The following is an 18,517-nucleotide window of genomic DNA, read 5'->3' on the forward strand; positions in this document are numbered from 1 at the left end:
CAGCACCTCTGAGCATACAGTAGGAGGGAAACATGACCTTCATTTTAAGAATACAGAGGGCAGGACTGAAACATTTTAAATTATTTTTGCTCAGAATTTTTATAGTAACTTTTTGTTACTTTTTCTAGAAGTGTGACTTAAGCATCCTCAGATTTTGATATTCGTGGGGGGATGGGGGAGTGGGGGGGAGCTAGGACCAATCCCCCTGTGGGTACTGAGGGAGCACTGTATGTCCATCATCTGATACTTTTCGTTTCATGTAAACTCCTTAGAGTAAGAAACATGCAGTCAAGCATAGAGCCAGTGATTACCCAGTGCTACTGCAGAGCAGCGTTACAGGTGTTGCAGAAACTTCTTGAGTTTTTTTACTGCCCTTGCACACCGTCAGTAATATCATTGATATTATGTTAGCAATTATGCATTTTTAAAGGTGCAAGCCTCAAATCCTAGCTCAGCCATGTACTGGAAGGTGATCTTGGGTAAGCTACTTAACTGGGCCTAAGCTGTCTGTAAGTTGGGGCTGATTTTCTTTTCTCAGGCTGTTTTGTGGGTGAAATGAGATAGAGATACAGAATTACCTAGCAAAGAGCACTCGGGTAGTAGTTGTTGCATATTACCAGAATAGATATACAAGAACCAGAAATAACATTTTGTTAGTCTATATTTGCTTTTTAAAAAAAATTTTCACAAGAAGGAATAATATTATAACATTTCCTTAAAACATTTCTTCAAAAACAATGCATTATTTTTATCATAAATTAATATGAAAAAGCTGGAATGAAGGTTTCTGTAGCTGTCACCAAGAAGCTTCCAGAATAACATAACGTTCCCAAATTATGACTTCGTTATAATCAAATATTTTTTCCACGTGTTCCAAAGAATTTATATGCTGTAAATCTTGAAAACTCAGAGAGAATATGTTTAGATCCAAATATAAGTCTCCTTTCTGTGCATTTTTTAGTGCCAAAATAACTAAGTACTTTTATAGAGAGAAGCAAAAACCTGCTGTCTTCTGAGAAAAGGAAATTCATCATGTACTTCTGCTGTGCAGAGATCTTGTGCTAAGATGTTCGCACAGTGCTCAAGATCTGAAGTCCCCATGTGTTTCCACCTTGCTGGGAGGGGGAGGCAGGGGGTGGTAGCTGCTGGTAGGAACAATCCCAGCAGTGCCATATGCTGTGGGACTGGTGTCGGCCTGTGAGCCGCATGTGATTCTGGGCTTGGGTCAAGCAGGATGGAAGGTACAATGTACGTTTGGAAGAAAAAGGTATCTGAGGCTGCAAGGCTTAAATGTTTCTGAAGTGACTGCTCTGGTGCAGTAAGTAGTTGGTACATTTACAGGTTGGGGGCGGCTGGGCTCCTGTCCCAGTTCTGGGCAAACCCCCAGTGATGCTGAGCAGGTGCTTTATGCAATATTGCTAATGTGGCAGGAAAACACTCCTGCCTTCCTATCGGGGCTGTCAGGAGCAGATGGGAAAAACATGCTGTGAATGCTGCATTGCCATCTAATGAACACTACAGTCACATGGACTTTTCTGGGGTATGGGGGGTCAGGGGTTGTCTTCCTTTTTCTTTCTCAACTGTGTAGGGCTTTCCACCTTGGGTTTATTTAATTCCTTTTTTTTTAAGTGTTAGAGTGTTTAAAGGGCTGGCCGGTTACTCAGATGGTTAGAGTGAGATGTTGATAACACCAGGGTCAGGGGTTCAGATCCCCTTACTGGCCAACCACCAAAGAAAAGGAAGAAATACTGGTGCAGTTGTAAAAGTAATCTGACATTTAGGAAAAGGCTAATTATTCTGGATTTCTGGCAGTATTGACTTCCCAGATTTGTTTCTCAGAGCAGTGGATCACAGTTGGTTTTGGTTTAATTACTATAGCTGTTTAAAATTTAAACCTTTTATTCCTTGCTCTTGATTTTCTACAATGAGCAGTACTCCTGGCTGAAGACAGAGGAGGAGACAAAGAAAGAGAAGAAAAAGGTTTCTTCCCACACAGCCCCCCCATTAAAGGAAAAAATAAAATGACAGGATAGCAAAGATGACCTAATAGCATAGTGATTTTCTGCATTGATGCATTTTTTTTCTTATAAGAATTAAATTCTTGTCAATTCTATAGAAAGACACAAACACAGGGCACAGACAAATAGGCCCAAGCCAGCAGAACTGTCTAGGGACTCCTGAACACCGTGGAATTCTGATCCACACCCTGCTTTCTTTCAGACACCTTCAGAATCACACAATTTCAAGGCAGAAGGACACTTAGGGATCCTGTTGCCCCATGTTCTTATTTTCAAACAGAAAACCAAGGCTCAGAGAAAGTAGGAACTATGCCCAGCATCACAGAGTTAAATTAATATTCAGGTAATCTGTCATCCAGCAGAGGCATATTATGTACTTACTAACTAAAAGGGACTGTGCCAAAAAAAAAAAAAACTAAAACAAAACACCAAAGATAAGTAAGATGCAGGCCCTGCTCTCTACCCACAATAGGTGCAGTGCCAGAGTAGGCAAGGGTGTTGTGGAAGCTTAGAGGGTGACTTTGTCCTGCCAGGGCCTCAGGCAGGTGTATAAGCTGATATCTAGGGTCAGGGCTGGCTCCATCACCTGCAAGGCCCCATGTTCCACAATTATTGTGAATTTCTAGAGCATGGAGCCAAGTGTGAGCCCTCTTGGTCCAATGTCCAATGAAACCAGCCTGTCTAGGATGGGCAGGAACTCACTAGAAGAAAAAAATGGAGAACATCTCAGAGAAGGAGTCATCTGTGTCGAGATGTGAGAACACATGTTCCTTGAGGAACTGTATGTTTCTTTTTATCTGGAAATAGAGGGTGGTAGGAGGTAAGGTGACACAGGCAGCCCTGGTTGTGATCCAATGGGAATCAACACACAGGAGCTTGGATCCTGTCTCCTCTGTTCACTGAGTCTTAAGTTTTCAGAGGAGGTTCCTCGGGGGCTACCTCCCAGCTCAGGGGGGGCGGGGCTGTGGGCAGTTCCAAGGGTGTCCCCTGCCTAGGAAATATTGCGAGGTAGCTCACACAGAGGAATCCAAGACCGACATTGGTATTACAGCTCTTTATTAGTTAACAGCTCTTTTTGGTGTTACAGCTTTTTTTGTTGTTATAGCTCTTTTTGGTGTTATAGGTCTTCACTGCTTGCAAGCAAGAAGAGCATGAGCATCAGGCTTTGTCTCCCCAAATGAGGGAAAGGGTCCGCCTTATATAGCCAAAAACTTCCTGCCCAAGTTCTTGTTTAGGTCCTCTTATGCAAATGAGGGATGCAAGTCTGTTAGTTTGGATTGGTTGGCTATGAGACATAGCTCATTGGACAGTTCTGGAGCCTAATTTGCATGGGTGCAGGAAGCAAGCTAGGTTACAGAAGCTGAAGTTCACAATTAAGACAGTCAAGCATAAAATTTCTAAAACAGTTTCTCCAGCGAAGGGGCAGGTTTAACAATCAGAAAATGCTCAGGGTTCCCTGCTTCAGGAAGGCAGCCACATCTGACTTTACTTCTTGGAGCAGATTTCTGGGTAATTTTCTTTTGAACACTACCATTGCTGTGGGACAGTGAGCTGTTGAAGGATTTTAAATATGGAACAGATGTTAGGAAGTTCGTGTTCTCAGATTATTTTACCAGTAGTTTAAAGAGGTGTGAGACCAGAGGCTTGGAGATGGGAAGACGAGTCGAGGAGGTTACTGCTGAGTTAGAAACTGGGGTTGAGACCCAGCAAAACATGCTATTTTTAGTTTCTTTCAGAAGTTTTAATAGTAATTGTGAGACAGTCAACAGCCAGAAGAGGAGAGATGGTAGCTTTGCTCCTTCATTCTCAAGTAACACAAGCGTTCCCCTCATTTGCCATGGTTTCTGTTTTGTTTTTTCCTTTTTCCTGTGGAAGTCTTCTTCCTCTGCCGACAACAGTTTTGCAGGGAGTAATTACTACTTTCCTTCGAACTGACTTGAGGAACCAGCTGTGAAAGAGACTTGTGCTCAGATGTGGACAGCATGTAGCTTTTTCCCTTCAGAGAGATTGAAAATCGATTTTCAGGCAGGAGTGGGAGTGTTGGGCGACTGGGAGGAAGTGCCTTGCCCCTCTTCTGCTATTGCAGCCTCAAGTACTTGGCAGTAAACAGGGTAGCCAGGTGTAAAATGCCCCCACCCCTGCCTCCAGCCCTGGTCTTGGCAGCGTGATTACCTTGGAGGGAAATCTGTACTAGTTTCTAAAAGATCAAAATGAAAACCGCCCCCCTCCCCAAAAAGCCTAACCGGAGGGTAAAGCTGTTCTTGCCCCTGTGAGGACAGTGGTACAGGGCAGCCAAACCTCCCCTGCAGGCCCCACAGGGTCTCTTGTGGTTCAGGCAGACAGTGGTTTCAGAGCTGCCTTTTTCCCACGCTCCCTGACTCTGGCTCATGCTCAGAGGACTCCCCAGGACTCTGAAGTGTTGGACAGTTTGCCAGTGCCTGGGCTTGTGTCTGAGTTACAAGCTCCATGTAGAAAGCCACTGCTCTCTCCTGATCTAAATAAAGACCAAAGGGAGCTACCTGTATTGTGCTGTGGCAAGCTGTGCTTTGATAAGCCCCCTGAAGCTTGAGACCTTCTGCTCTCAGGTCATTCAGGAAGCAAAAGGTGATGCTTCATGGGGCTCTGACTCAGGTTTCGTCATTCAGTAGCTCTCAAGCTTGACCGTACAGTGCAATTTTCTGAAGACCTTAAAGATAGTCCCATGCCCAAGTTCCACCCTACATCAGTGAGAATCTCTAGGGGTTGGAGTCTGGGCACCAGCATTTTTTGATGTCCCAGGTGATGCCAACATGTAGCTGGAGTTGAAATCATTTGGTCTAAATCCAAGACCTGTGCTCTTTTCCTCTTTCACTTTCCGTGAAGATAATGTTAACTCCCAGGTTGCTGGCCTACGCACCTGGTTGGATTGTGAGGTTGTTGACTGACATAAGACAGGCTCAGGGGAAGAGCAGCAGGTTGTCCTTGCATGGTGGGCAGTGAGTAGCTCTCACTTGGCATACTTAGTTTGAGGTATTTGTGCAATGTCCAGGAGGAGGTATTCATCAGGCAGTTGAATATATAGCCAGTGGTTGTGGAAGCTGCGAGGGTGGACAAGCTCATGTTCTTGATGCGCTTTCAAAGAGAGGAGGCCAGGGGAGTGAGGCCTGAGACACTGGCATTTCAGGGTATGGAGAGAAAGATGAGCCTTGATGAGCATCTGAGTAAGAGTAGCCAGGGTGGGGAGAGAGCAGTGTCACAGGAGGCAAAGGGGAGTACATCTTAGAAGCATGGACTGGTCATCAGAGTCTAGTGCTAAGAGAAGACAGATAAGTAAGAAATATTCAGTGAGACTGACCAAGATAAAAAAGAGAAAACAAATTACTAAAATCCAGAACAAAAGAGGGGACATTACCACCAACTTTACAGAAATTAAAAGGACTATAAGGGTGTACTAAAAACAATTGTTTGCCAGCAAATTAGATAACCTAGATGAGATGGACAAGTTCATAGAAAGGTACAAACTACCAAAGTGAGTCATGAAGAAATAGGAAATCTGAAAAGACCTAAAATCAGTAAGGAGACTGAATCAGTAATCAAAAACTTCTCAACAACAAAAAGCCCAGGACCAGAAGGCTTCACTGGTAAATTCTCCCAAACACTTGAAGAATTAACATCAATCTTTTTCAAACTCCCCTGGAATACTGTAGAGAAGGGAACACTTCCTAATTCGTTCTATGATTCTATGAAGCCAACATGACCCTGATACCAAAGCCAGAAAAAGACACCACAAGAAAACTACAGACCAATATCCCTTTTGAATATTGATGCAAAAACCCTCAGCAAAATATTTGCAAACTGAATTCAACAGCTTAATGGAAGGATTATACTCCATGGTCAAGTGAGATGTATTCCAGAATGCACTGGTGGTTCAACATAAGAGCAATCAGTGCAATACACCACATTAATAGAATGATGAGAAAAACACATGGTCATCTCAGTTGATGCACAAAAAGCATTTGGCAAAACCCATCATCCTTTTATGACAAAAACACTCAAAGTATAGAAGGGGACTTCTTCCTAAACCGGAAGGCATCTACCAAAAAAACTCACAGCTGACATTATACTTCATGGTTAGAGACTGAAAGGTTTTCCCCTAAGATTAGGAACATGACAAGGATGCCCACTTGTCCACTTCCATTCTGGAGGCTCTAGCCAGAGCAATTAGGCAAGAAAAAGGGGGGGAGAGGCATCCAGATTGAAAAGAATAAATAAAATATCTCTATTTCCATATGATATAATCTTGTATGTAGAAAAACCTAGGAAATCTTTTAGAACTAATAAGTTCAGCAAGGTCACAGGATACAAGATTGATATACAAAAATCAATTTAATTTCTATACATCAGCAGAGAACAACCTGAAAATGAGATGAAGAAAACAACCCCATTTACAATGCCATCAAAAAGAATAAAGTATTTAGAAATAAACTTTTAAAAAGTGCAAGACTTTTACATTGAGAACTACAAGGCATCATTGAAAGAAATTAAATAATACCTAGATAAATGGAAAGATGTCCCACATTTGTAGATTGGAAGACTTAATATTGTTAAGAAGGAAATAGTCCCCAAATTTATCTACAGATTCAATACAATCCCTATCAAAATCCCCGCTGCCTTTTTTAAGACAGAACTTGACAAGCAGATATGAAAATCCATATGGAAATACAAGGGACCCACAATAGCCAAAACAATCTTGAAAAAAACAAAGTTGGAAGGCTTACACATCCCAATTTTACTACACAGCTATAGTAATCAAGACAATGTGGTCTTGATACTGGCACAAGAGCAGACATATAGATCAATGGAATAGAATAGAGAGTCCAGAAATAAAACCATGTGTCTATGGTCAACTCACTTTCCACAAGGGAGCCAAAACAATTCCATGGAGAAAGAACAGTCTCTTCAACAAATGATGCTGGCACAACTGGGTATCCACATGCAAAAGAATGAAGTTGGATCCCTACCTCACACCTCGTACAGAAATTAAAATGGATTAAACCTACCAGTAAGAGCTAAAACTGTAGACATCTTCAAAATATATATAGGGGTAATAATATTCATGACTTTTGGCTAGGCAGTGGTTTCTTAGATATGACACCCAAAGCACAAGCAACCAGTAGAAAGGAACAGATAAATTGGACTTCATTACCATTAAAACTTCTTGTGCTTCAAAGGACACTATCAAGAAAGTGGAACAACCATGCACAAAATAGGAAAAAATATTTACAACTGATGTGATAATGATCTAGTATCCAGAATTTATAACAAACTCTTACAACTTAGCAATAAAAAGTAATCCAATTTAAAAATGGGCGAAGGAACTGAATAAACATTTCTCCAAAGAAGACATACGGTTGGCCGATACACACATGAAAAGATGTTCAACACGATTAGTCATTAGGGAAATGTAAAACTAAAATGAGATACTACTACACACACTAGGATGGCAATAATTTTTCTTTTAAGTAGACATTAACAAGCATTGGTGAGCATGTGAAGAAATTGGAAGACTTGTATATTATTAGGGGGAATGTAGAGTAGTGCAAACTGTTACATAGTTCATCATCTCCTCAAAAAATAAGATTACCATAAGATCTAGCATTTCCAATTGTCTGTGTATACTTAAAGGAATTTAATATTCATGTGCACAAACACTTGTACATGAGCAATCATAACAGCATTACTTATGATGATCAAAAAATGGCTACAACTCATGTCCACTGACTGATCAAAGGACAAAATGTGGTGTACCCATATGATGGGATATTATTCAGTCAAGAAAGGAAGTGGTAGTTCTGACACATGCTACCACATGGAGGAACCTCGAAGATGTCATCTTCAGTGCAACAAGCCAGACGCAGAAGGCCACATACTGTGTGATTCTGTTTCTATGAGATGTCCAGAACAGGCGGCAAGTGCATCAGCGGTTGTCAGGGGCCGGGGAGTGGAAGCGGGAGTGACTGCTAGTGGCTGATGAAATGTTCCAGGACTGGATAGCTGTGACGGTTGCACAGTTTTGTGAGCATACTAAAAACCACTGAATTACATACACTTTAAAGTGGTGAATTCTATGATACGTGAACTGTGTCTCAGTTTTTAAGAAAAGCTATCCGTTGGATTTGGCAGTTTTGGTGATGGCAGGTTGACAGTGAGGAGTAGGGAGGTCAGGCCAGCACCATAGATAGGCGTGTGAAGAGACACCTGTGGAGGCAGAAGAGAATGAGAGTCACAGCTGGAAAGGGACACGGGCTTCTTTCTTTCCCTTTTCCTCTTTCTTTTTCTTTCATTTTAAGGCGAGTGAGGCTTGTACATCTTTGGAGGCTGAATGAGAGAAGTCTGTTGAGAAAGGCCCCAAACCAGAGGACATGGAAACGGCATGAAGGAGCTGGTGTTGGGGAGGAGTTTACGCAGAGAAAGGTGGAAAGAGTTGAAATTGCTGTGGATCAGGATAAACTTGCAGACTGAAGGTGGGATGTTGAGGGAGTGTGGGAGTGTGGGCCTGTGGGCCCCTTCCAATGCAGGAAGCACAGTCAGAGGGAGGGGATCAAAAATAGGCCAGAGCTAGAATAATCTGGAGTTGAACCCACACTTCCTAACTCCAGGCAAGAACTCTCCCTCCTACACTGCAGGCTGGGTATATCTCCATCTCAGAGTGTGCAGATCCTGTGAAGCTTCAATTAGGAAAAATACTTTAGGTCTTTGCGCATCTGCTGGGAGTGGGAGCTAAACTCTATATAGAATCCTAAGTCAGTGACTCAGGGATTCCTTTGTATCTGTGAACACTTGTTCCTTCCCATTGACAAATATTTAAATTCAACTTGAAGTAATTTTATAGAAATTATGTGCATAAGATGAGAGAAGTTTCCAGAGTTGACTACCACACACATTTTAGAAATGGAATGGCTCTTAAAAACTTCAGAGGGTTGAAGTGACTTACCTGCCCTGCAGGGCTAGATCTGGGCCCAGAAAGCAGGGTTCTCCTGCTCTGCCTGGGGCTCCCATCCCTCACATCGAGGTACACAAGGGCTGTAGGAGAGGATGTTTGACGCAGTGGACAAATAGGGAATTCATTCAGGGCATACAGGGACAGGACTTAGGGTCGTTCAGGACTGTGCTGCCTCTGGAACCGAGATTGTGGCCCCTGGGTACCCAACTTTAGGAGACTCTCCCCTGCTGCAGTTTCTCTCCTCAGGCTCTGCAGCCCCCAGGTAGAGGCCCAGCCATGCTCACCCCTCCCAATGGAATCTTCAGTTGAAATAAGATGCCATACTATTGGGTATCATAAATCCCAGCCATGTAAAATCAAAATCAGTGTGTTACCTTCAGTTCAGTGCATTGAATACTGTGCAGGATGTGGTTCTAGGGTGGAATTTAGCTCCGCGAGCCTTTTCTGTGCATCTCTGTGTGCGAGGCGGGCAGACAACGCTAAGCAGACACAGTCTCTCCAGAATGTAGTCTCTCCTCTTGTTCTCAAACTTTGTGGAACAGCTCTTAGGACAGAGATATGTCTATTTTTTCCCCGATGGGATTTTTTAAGTTACATTATTTCAGTCTATAGAATTGTGCAGGGTTGTGATCTGCTGTGAATTTCAGGACCTTTTAGGATGCCGCTTTGTTGCACGGTGTCTCTGAGCTCCTGCCTGCCCTCTCCCCTCCTGTAGTCCCTGGCAAGCAGTAACCACAGCTGCAGTTGCACAGTCAGTAGTGCATTGCAGGTGCTCTGGGGGCAGATCCTGGAGAGCTGCAGATGTCAGGTATGCACTTGAGGACACGTGAGGGCATCAGGTGCCGGGTCACAAGGACCCAGGTAGAAGCACCTGTGGGTCCCTGTAGAGCACGAGAGTCAGGGCAGAGTTCTTGGAGATGTGGGGCTGTACCTGAGCCTGGATGTGTGGGAAGCACCTGGTCAGACAGGGAAGCAGAAGGTGACCTTTCCAGGGAGCAGAGCCAGAAGGGGGTGCAGACTCAGCAGCAGCAGAGTCGGGCTGGCCTTGAGCGGCCTTGCCCACGGGCCAGGCACAGAGACCCCATCCTGGGGCCACCAGACCTTACTGCAGTGTTTTGCAAAGTTCTGATGTGGTCAACAGGGAATGGTTTGACCTCGTTCAGTTCCCATGTCTCATCTCCTTTTCCCTTTTCTTTCGCCAACCTGCCGGGTGGGCTGTGCCTCCTACTGGATACAGCTGGGTGGCTCAGGTGCCTCAGGTGCCATGGTTGTGTGTTTTGAGGGTGCAGTTTCCACAGCTCACAAAGCTACTGTGATAACTGGGAAGTGACGGTAAGTTCTGAAAGCACTTTGATCTGCTTGGGAAAAGTAGCAAGAGCCATTTGATTGCTGGCGTCACTCCCCACCTATGTGGAGGCCTGTGGCTTTAGAGCAGTGGCTTGGGTTGTGTTGCGGCTGGACACTGCACTATCAGGATGAGCTGCACTATGGGGACTTGCAGTGTGGTTGAGAGGTCTGGTTTCAGCAAGCTCTGTGCACAGTGTCGTAAGCCCCAGCTGCATCCCTGACACCCCCGCCCATGACCTTCTCTTGATTTCCTCAGAAGCAGCTGGAGGCCCACCAAGAGGAAGGGATGGTCATCTCTCACATGGCTGTGGCTGGCGTGGGCATTTGGGTCGCCTTCACCTCTGGGTCCACGCTCCGCCTCTTTCACACAGAGACACTAAAGCACCTGCAAGACATCAACATCGCCGCCCCTGTCCACAGCATGCTGCCAGGTGACGGGCATGAGGGGCCTGGAGGCAGGGGGGTGCTGGTCCAGGACTCAAATGTCATGGGCGATTTCTCACTGCTACACGTAACAAAGCACTGGGGGAGCAGGGACCCAACATTGAAGCATGTAGAAAGGGACAAGACTCAACTGGGGTTGGGGAGGACTCAAGGGAAGTCCTGCAGAGGCAGCATTTCAGCTGGGATTTTACCAGGCGCCAGAGGACAGAGATTCCCAGCAGAGAGAATAAAATGAACAGTGGTACAGAAGGGGAAAGATGTGAACAGCACGTAGCTACTATGTGTACACATGTAGCCAGGGCATGTGCATATAGCCAGTGCAGGCATGTAGCTAGTGTATGTATACGTGTGCCTAGTATGAACAAGCCTGTAGTTACTGTGTATGAGCATGTAGCTAGAATGTATGTATGTGTGCCTAGTGTGTGTAGCATGTCACTGGTATGTATAAGCATGCAGCCAGTCTGTGTAAGCATGAGGGGCAGAATGGAGGAGGCCAGACAGCATGGTGACTGGGTTGGCAATGTCACCATGTCTGTGTGTGCCACATTGTTGATGTCACTGGAGGTTTTTGAACAGAGGAGAAGGCCATTGCAAATTGAATTTGGGGAAGATCATTCTGCAACAGCTTGTTGAGAGAGAAGGAGGGAGACCAGGTGGGGCGACTCCCTTGGCGCAGGTGGCCCTTCCCTGGCAAGTAGCAGGGAGAACGTAAGAGAGTGAGAGAGGGAGAGAGAGAGAGAAAGAGAGATTGATATGAGATTCCACTTTGAAAAAGTTAACAATAAAAGCCTGGGTAAGGTAAGAGAGTCCCAATTCAGTTGCCTCTTAATCGACGGTATATTTCTAACAGTATTTCAATTACGACAGTCAACAAGCCTAGAGACAACCTGTTAGAAGTGAGTTTGGTCCCCTGTCCATGTAGGAAGTGAATTAAATTGATCAAAGTTATTTGCCAATTATATTCATGCCAGTTTCCTGCTGTTTTGTTTTATTTTTTGTTTTGTTTTGTTTTGTGATCGTTCAAAGGTACCCTGAGACCATAGTGGGACTGATGGAAATTTTTGTTTTGGTTCCTTTGTTTGGTTGATGATAATGTGGAAGACTGTTTGTAGTTGAAGGGGCAGGTACTAGAGGAAAGGCCTCAGTTAGACCAGGCAGATTAAGCAGGAGAAACTTATTTCTCATAGTTGCTGGCAGACTGGGTTCCTGGTGACGGCTCTCATCCTGGTTGGCAGAAGCTGCCTTCTCACTGTGTCCCCACATGGTGGAGAAACAAAGAGCTCTGGTCTCTTCCTCTTCTAAGGACACTAATCCCATCATGGGGGTCCCACCTCGTGACCTCATCTAACCTTCATAACCTCCCAAAGGCCCCATCTCCAAATACCATCATGTTGGAGGTTAGAGCTTCAACACAGGAGGTTGGGAGAGACATAAACATTCAATTCATAACAGTTACCATTTATGATGTGTTAAAAAAAAAAACCACAGTAACTAAGGAGCCAACTTCTAGAAAGGGTATGAAGCTGTCCTTTGACAAGGTGAGGGATGCAGAGGACGGGAGGGAGAGGAGGCAGCACGAATGTTCGTTGGGGCCTTCGCCTCACTGGAGACTGTGGGGACGAAATGTATTTGGGGCATGGTGATCAGCGATAGCTCTTCTTTTCCATGAGGCTCACTCTGTACAAATCATTGGTAAAATATTGTAGGATATTTTTATTTAGTGAGGAAAATGGAGATTTATGTAACATACAAGTTTATATTTAGAAAGCAAAATGGTTTAGCTTCTCTAACTCAGAAAGCATACCAGCACTTTGCTATGGGACTTGAAGTAAGTGTTTTCGTTTGAGCATACGCTGCTGGGACAACTGTTTGCTGTTGAAATCTGTTGGAGTTGTTGGGATGAAACCAAGTCACATTCATAGATTGCCAAGGCATGCACTCATCTGGCCAGTGAGCGTCCTTGTGTTCCGAGTTTCATCCAGGAGGGAAGGTGACGAGGGTGTTGTGAGAAAGAGCCTCCGAGCCCCCAGATCCTGATTCAGCCACCTGGCAGCGCAGGCTGGCTGCCAGGGGGAAGCAGCTCCAAGGCTGCTGTGGTTCCAGAATTCTGAGAGCCAGCCACAAAGTGCAACAGGCCTCTACGGGAACCTCAAGTTGGTCTTGCTGCACCTTTGGTAGTTCCCCTTCTCCAATTACGATCAGAGAGAAACTCACAGTGAAGGGAAGTTCCAGGCAAGTGTGAGTGGAGTTTATATTTTGGATTTGATTTTTTATCAAATTAACTCTTATATATGATTTAATGAAACCAAACAGCATTCACTCCTAGGCTGTGAAAAACAAAGCAGAGCAGAAAAGGCTGTACTTTGGAGGCCTTGCATAGCCTTGGCCCCATCCCTTCACTCCCACCACTGTCAGCTGCTGCTCCCAGGACCCCCAGTGCTGCTTGTGAAATGTCATGCCATGTGGTGGTTTCTTGATTTTTTCATTTTTGATACTCTTTTGACTTCCTTTTGTGGAAGTGAAAGGTGGAATCATCATCCATTCCTTCAAGTAGAGAGCACACTGACAGAAACACACACACACACACACACCACTGGCTCCCACCAGTGCCACCCATAAAAACATTTGCAGGAGCCTTCTTCTTCCTCCATGGTTGGTTGCAAATTGTGGCTAAATCAAAACTTACTTAGCATTTATGTGCTTTTGACTGTGTAATTATTGTTTGTGACTGAGCACAGAGTATATCATAATTATGTTTCCTTTCCTTGATACTTTTTCACCCCTTCAGTTAATGATTTCCTTGTTTGTGCCTTGTGCAGTTTCCAAGTGACTGATCACGGGTCCATCCTGAACTCTCCTGCAGAGTGTACTGCTGGTCCCATCAGATGCACGGTGAGGTCTGTGGCTCCATTTTCCCCTGGAGCCTGCCTCCCTCCGCTCGCTGTGGTTCTCCCTGGCTTGAGGACAGTGTCCCTCCTGGGAAGTCCCTTCACAGTCACAGTGCACACTCTTCCCCTCTTCTCTGTGGGCCCTCTATCACAGGTCTTTATTCCTGTACAAATAATTAAGTCTATTTTTTAGGCATATTTGAAAGTTAACACATCATTCAGCCCAGAGTGGAATGAGATGCTGTTAGCTGGCATATATCCTCTGGCATTTGTGTATTACAGTTGAAATAGCTCCAGCCTCACTAATTTCTGCGGGACATTTTGCACTCCTACTTGCATCCAATATTCTTTGTCCAGGTTATGATATGTTGCCACTGTGGCTTAAGGTGGGTGATTTAGAACAGCGCTCAGTTACACCAGGAATTTGATTTTGTAGGTTATGCCTAACAGTGGTTCTTGGATATAATTCTCAGAATAGTGTCATCAGAAATTGTTCTGATGTTCATTGTATTTTGTGATTTAGGGAGAACAAGAAGGCCAAGGAGCCGTTTCCTCTCTTCACCTTTGTCTCATCATCTTACCTTTAGGCCACGTTTCATAGTAGTAAACATTATTGCAGTGTATTTTATATTTAATCACTTCATTAGTATGTGTTTATACTGTATTTATATGGCAATAATACATAAAATTAATAATACATTAAAAAATACATAACAAAAATTATACATAAAATTATCTTTTTGTGCTATTGCTGGGATATAAAACTCAAGTACGTTTTATAGATGAAGACCTGCCAAGCCAAGAGAACATAATTTGGAAGAAAAAATTGTACTGTAACTGACGCGTTTTCTTATAAGTTACCAAAACTTGATTAAGTCTCTTTCCTTCCTTCGAGGTCTCAGTGTGCTTTCCCCTGTGGAAGTCTGTAGCTAACATGAAACTACAGCTAATGAGCTGGGGCCTTTTCTTCTGTTTGGAATTCAGTTCTGAAACTATTTAGCTCAAGTTTTTTCATATGAAAACCACATCAAATTTAATACAGTCTAACAATTGATGATTAAACCTGCTCTAATTAGCAGAAGGTTTATAACTCATTAAATTTAATTATAACTCATTAAATTTCTGAGTTATAAAGGAGTACAATTTATTGTTAAGTAAGTCAAAGGCACCTTATCTATCCTAGGTGAGTTATGTCATGATGCAGATGTTTCCTGCTTTGTCCAGAATATTCAAAGAAGAATATTTTTGATGCAAAAATGCTGAGTCCCCATGTTAAATTTAGCCTGTCTTTGTCCCCACTGAGTGAATGTGCAATTAACCCTGAACAACACGGTTTGAATTGTGCGGGTCCACTTACACACGGATTTTTTCAACAAGTGCTGTTTAGTAGTGTACATGTATTTTCTCTTCCTTATGATTTTCTTAATAAGGTTTTCTTTTCTCTAGCTTACTTTATTGTAAATACAGTTTATAATACATCTAACATACAAAATATGTGTTAATTGACTGTTTATGTTATGTCATTAAGACTTCGGTTCAACAGTAGGCTGTTAGTACTTACATTCTGGGGAAGTCAGAAGTTATAACACAGATTTTCAACTGTGAGAGGGGTCAGTGCCCCTGACCATCGCATTGTTCAGGGGTCAACAGTATAGCCACCAGAAGTGATGTGGCCAGAGTTTTCATTTGAAAAAAAAAATCAGTATTAACTTTTCTAAATACCGTAGACTACGTCATAAGGGAATTCAGTAAATCAAACCAGACTCAGGATTATGAATTAAGGAACAGAATTGAGGACTTGGGCTCCACATCCTTTCTGGGTCATGGATGTCACCCTTGATTAAACAGAAGCTTGGCCCTGCCTGGGTCCTTTCTTTGCTTTATGTTCTGGAGTGAAAAGAGCAGAGAGCAGATTCCCTTGTAACATTTTCTCCCACACTTTGATGACGAAGACTTGTTTGCCGCTTTGATTCACTCTTCTGTCTGAGAGTTTATTTGAATAAACGTGGGTGGCATTGTTTAAGCCCCCAGCCCCAGGCCTTCACAGCGGCTCCCACACTGGAGACTGCGCCTTTTCTCTGCTCTGTGTGAGAAGACTCTGATGGTTCCCAGAAGATCTTGCCGTCAGGTAGCAACTAATACACAGCCCAGCCCCTCTTCATTTTTATAACCTGTTTTAAAAACTCTCTGAGACCAGTGTCCTCTGTCACCATCTCGCCTACCACCCCCGCCTTGCCACTTGACACTGAGTGGCTCCAGCTTTCCGGGACCCGGGGGACCACTTGGCTGGCAGCGTGGCTCAGTCTAGCTTAGTTCTTGAGGATCTCCCTGGGATCCCGTTCTGAAGATCACTGTCGATCCTCTGATGGAGTGTCCCAGGATGCCTCGGCAGCAACAGCGTCATCCACATCCCCTGCGATTGGAAAACTACTCTATTACCTCGTTGTTTTGGTTAAACTTTCATATATAAAATTAAAGATGAATCATAGGCTATTTCAGTAATAGAATTAACAGTCATTTCTTGGAGCTTAGTATTTTACTTAGTTTCTAAATGCTTTCAAACCAGTTAAATGAAAAGTTAATATCTGGATATTAACTGCTTTTACATTTTTTGTTACTAAATAAAAGCCTTGGCTAGTACTTACAGGAGCTTTTCTAAGAAAGCCTGCTGTTGTTCAGTTGAACTGGTCACAGCCTTTCCAGTGACCTGTGTGGGGTTTTTCCTCTTCCCTCCATTTTACACCCCTTGTTCCCACCCAGTGACCTTCTCTGCATTCCAGACCACAGGCTTTCTCTGACTTTGAACCGTTCATTGTGTGTTTTCTACTTAGCAAGACCTATGAAGAAAGGAATTTCTTTACAAAGAAAGTTTCCCAGGTTCTTACTACATAGAAGATTACGTAGTGTAAAATCCAGGGAAATGATCAAAGATGAAATTTTCCTGAATATGCTGTTTACATGCAAAGAGGGGGAAAAATTCATAAGAAGAGTAAAAGATTACAGTTGACCCTTGAACCACTGGGAATTAGGAGTGCCAACCCTTGTGTAGTCAAAAATCCTCGTATAACTTTTGACTCTCAAAACTTAACTACCTGACTACTTAACTACTAATAGCCTACTACTAGGTAGGTTACTTAACTGCATATTTGTGTATTTATTGAAAAAAATTTGTGTATAAGTGGACCCATGCAGTTCAAACCTGTGTGTTCAAGAGTCAACTGTACTTTCAAAATGCATTTCTGAATGAAAACAAATAGTAATGTTTTATCCTTCATAATTTGACAATGATTCTTTTTTATTTTTTATTAGCAGCTGCATATATTCATACATCCTATTTCACTAATGAAATGGCATTGTGGAGATCTGTTTGAAATGTAATGGTGTAACTAATAGTTGAGATGGGCCATTCAAAATTTCCATTTTCTCATTAATAATTTTTTAAATGAAGTTGCTTATAGAATAAAAGTATTTCAAATGTTTATTTAATAGCTGTAAACCAAGCCTTTAAAAATTATAAATTTTTTGTGGAGAAAAATGTAACTCATAAATTCCTCTTTGTAAAAAAATCAAATGAAATTCAATTTGCCTTATGAGGTGCCAGTCTGCAATGAGAGTTATAATTATGCCAAGCATCAGCTGTTGCAGTCAGTGTTTCTTATTAGCTCTGAGAATAAAAGCACCTTGCTTACTTATGGGATAGTGGTGTGGATTAACTATAACTCCATACATCTTGAAGATCTAAGTCACTCCCAAATAGGCAAGTGTTCAGAATTCCTGGGAACATAAATATTTTTAGCTTTTTTTTAAGTAATACAAATTGATTTTGAGAAATAAAACCATATGTCTTTCTTTTTTGTAACTGGGTGTTTGGGGTTTTATTTGTTTTTGGGTTTTGGTGGGCTTTTTGGGGGGGGAATATTTTTGCCGTTGCCTCATAAAAATGACTTACGTAGACAGGCTAACCTGTCTTTGGCCCTGATATTAGATCATTTGCTTTTCATTCTCTTTATTTAAGGTGAACTTCAGGTTGAATGCAGACATATTGAAAATAACTTATGGCTACAGAAAAGAAATCAACCTGTTTTTAAGCGTTCACTGTTGCTTCTTGTGAGCAAACTAAATTGGTCTTCTGTGCTTGTCAGCTTTGGGGCTAAACTGAGAAGCACCAGGAGGTGTCTTGTCTCCTGAAAGCTGCGATGCTAATGCTAGCATCAGAGTCATAGTAGAACTATGTGCAAGTCCAGAATCTCCCTTTAAAATTAGAGTGATATGGCAGATGTTTGAAGCAGGCAATGCTTTTACCACTTTCTTTCGGTGCCTCTTGCTTAGCCTTGTCACCACCCAGAGCATATCGTGTCGTTTTTCTGGGTTTCAGATCCTTGGCTGTAAAGCAAATCAAAACAAAACACACAAACAGCTTTAAAAGCCTTTCTGACCCCAGCGTTGTTCTAGATCATCATTTTCCCAAGTGTTTCTAGCACCGAGTCCAGGAGATGATGTCTTTCTTTGCACAGAGCCTTTGGGAAGCCTATCAGGCAGCGCCTCTCGTCTCTAACTGTGCTTCTTGCCGAGGGCTGGTGACACTCTGGAGATCTCTTCTCACTTGTAAAGGGTGACCCTATACTCCCAAAGAATCACAGGCGTGTGTGTGTGTGTGTGTGTGTGTATGTGTGTGTGTACACACATGTACTCACATAGAAGCAAATGGCTTAGATAGATGATTCTAGGGGGATTGCTTCACATCTGAAAAGGTCAACCAGAACAGTGCAGAGAACAGACCTGGAGATGTAGCCATGTGTCTGTCCTGCTGCTGTTTTGTTCAAGTGTAATTACAGGAC

At 43.0% G+C, this 18,517-nt stretch overlaps 1 protein-coding gene across 4 annotated transcripts in view; it reads left to right on the forward strand.

Annotated features, from left to right (window-relative positions):
• ARHGEF10 (Rho guanine nucleotide exchange factor 10) overlaps positions 1 to 18,517 on the forward strand; it is a 152,778-nt gene that overhangs the window by 129,276 nt on the left and 4,985 nt on the right. For all 4 annotated transcript variants that reach the window (XM_063090107.1, XM_063090094.1, XM_063090100.1 and 1 more), the window contains one exon: positions 10,604 to 10,778. In XM_063090107.1, coding sequence (XP_062946177.1) covers positions 10,604 to 10,778 — 175 coding nt within the window. The remainder of the gene's footprint in view (positions 1 to 10,603; positions 10,779 to 18,517) is intronic.

Source organism: Cynocephalus volans, chromosome 1 (genome assembly GCF_027409185.1).
Source record: "Cynocephalus volans isolate mCynVol1 chromosome 1, mCynVol1.pri, whole genome shotgun sequence".
NCBI classification, from domain to species: domain Eukaryota; kingdom Metazoa; phylum Chordata; class Mammalia; order Dermoptera; family Cynocephalidae; genus Cynocephalus; species Cynocephalus volans.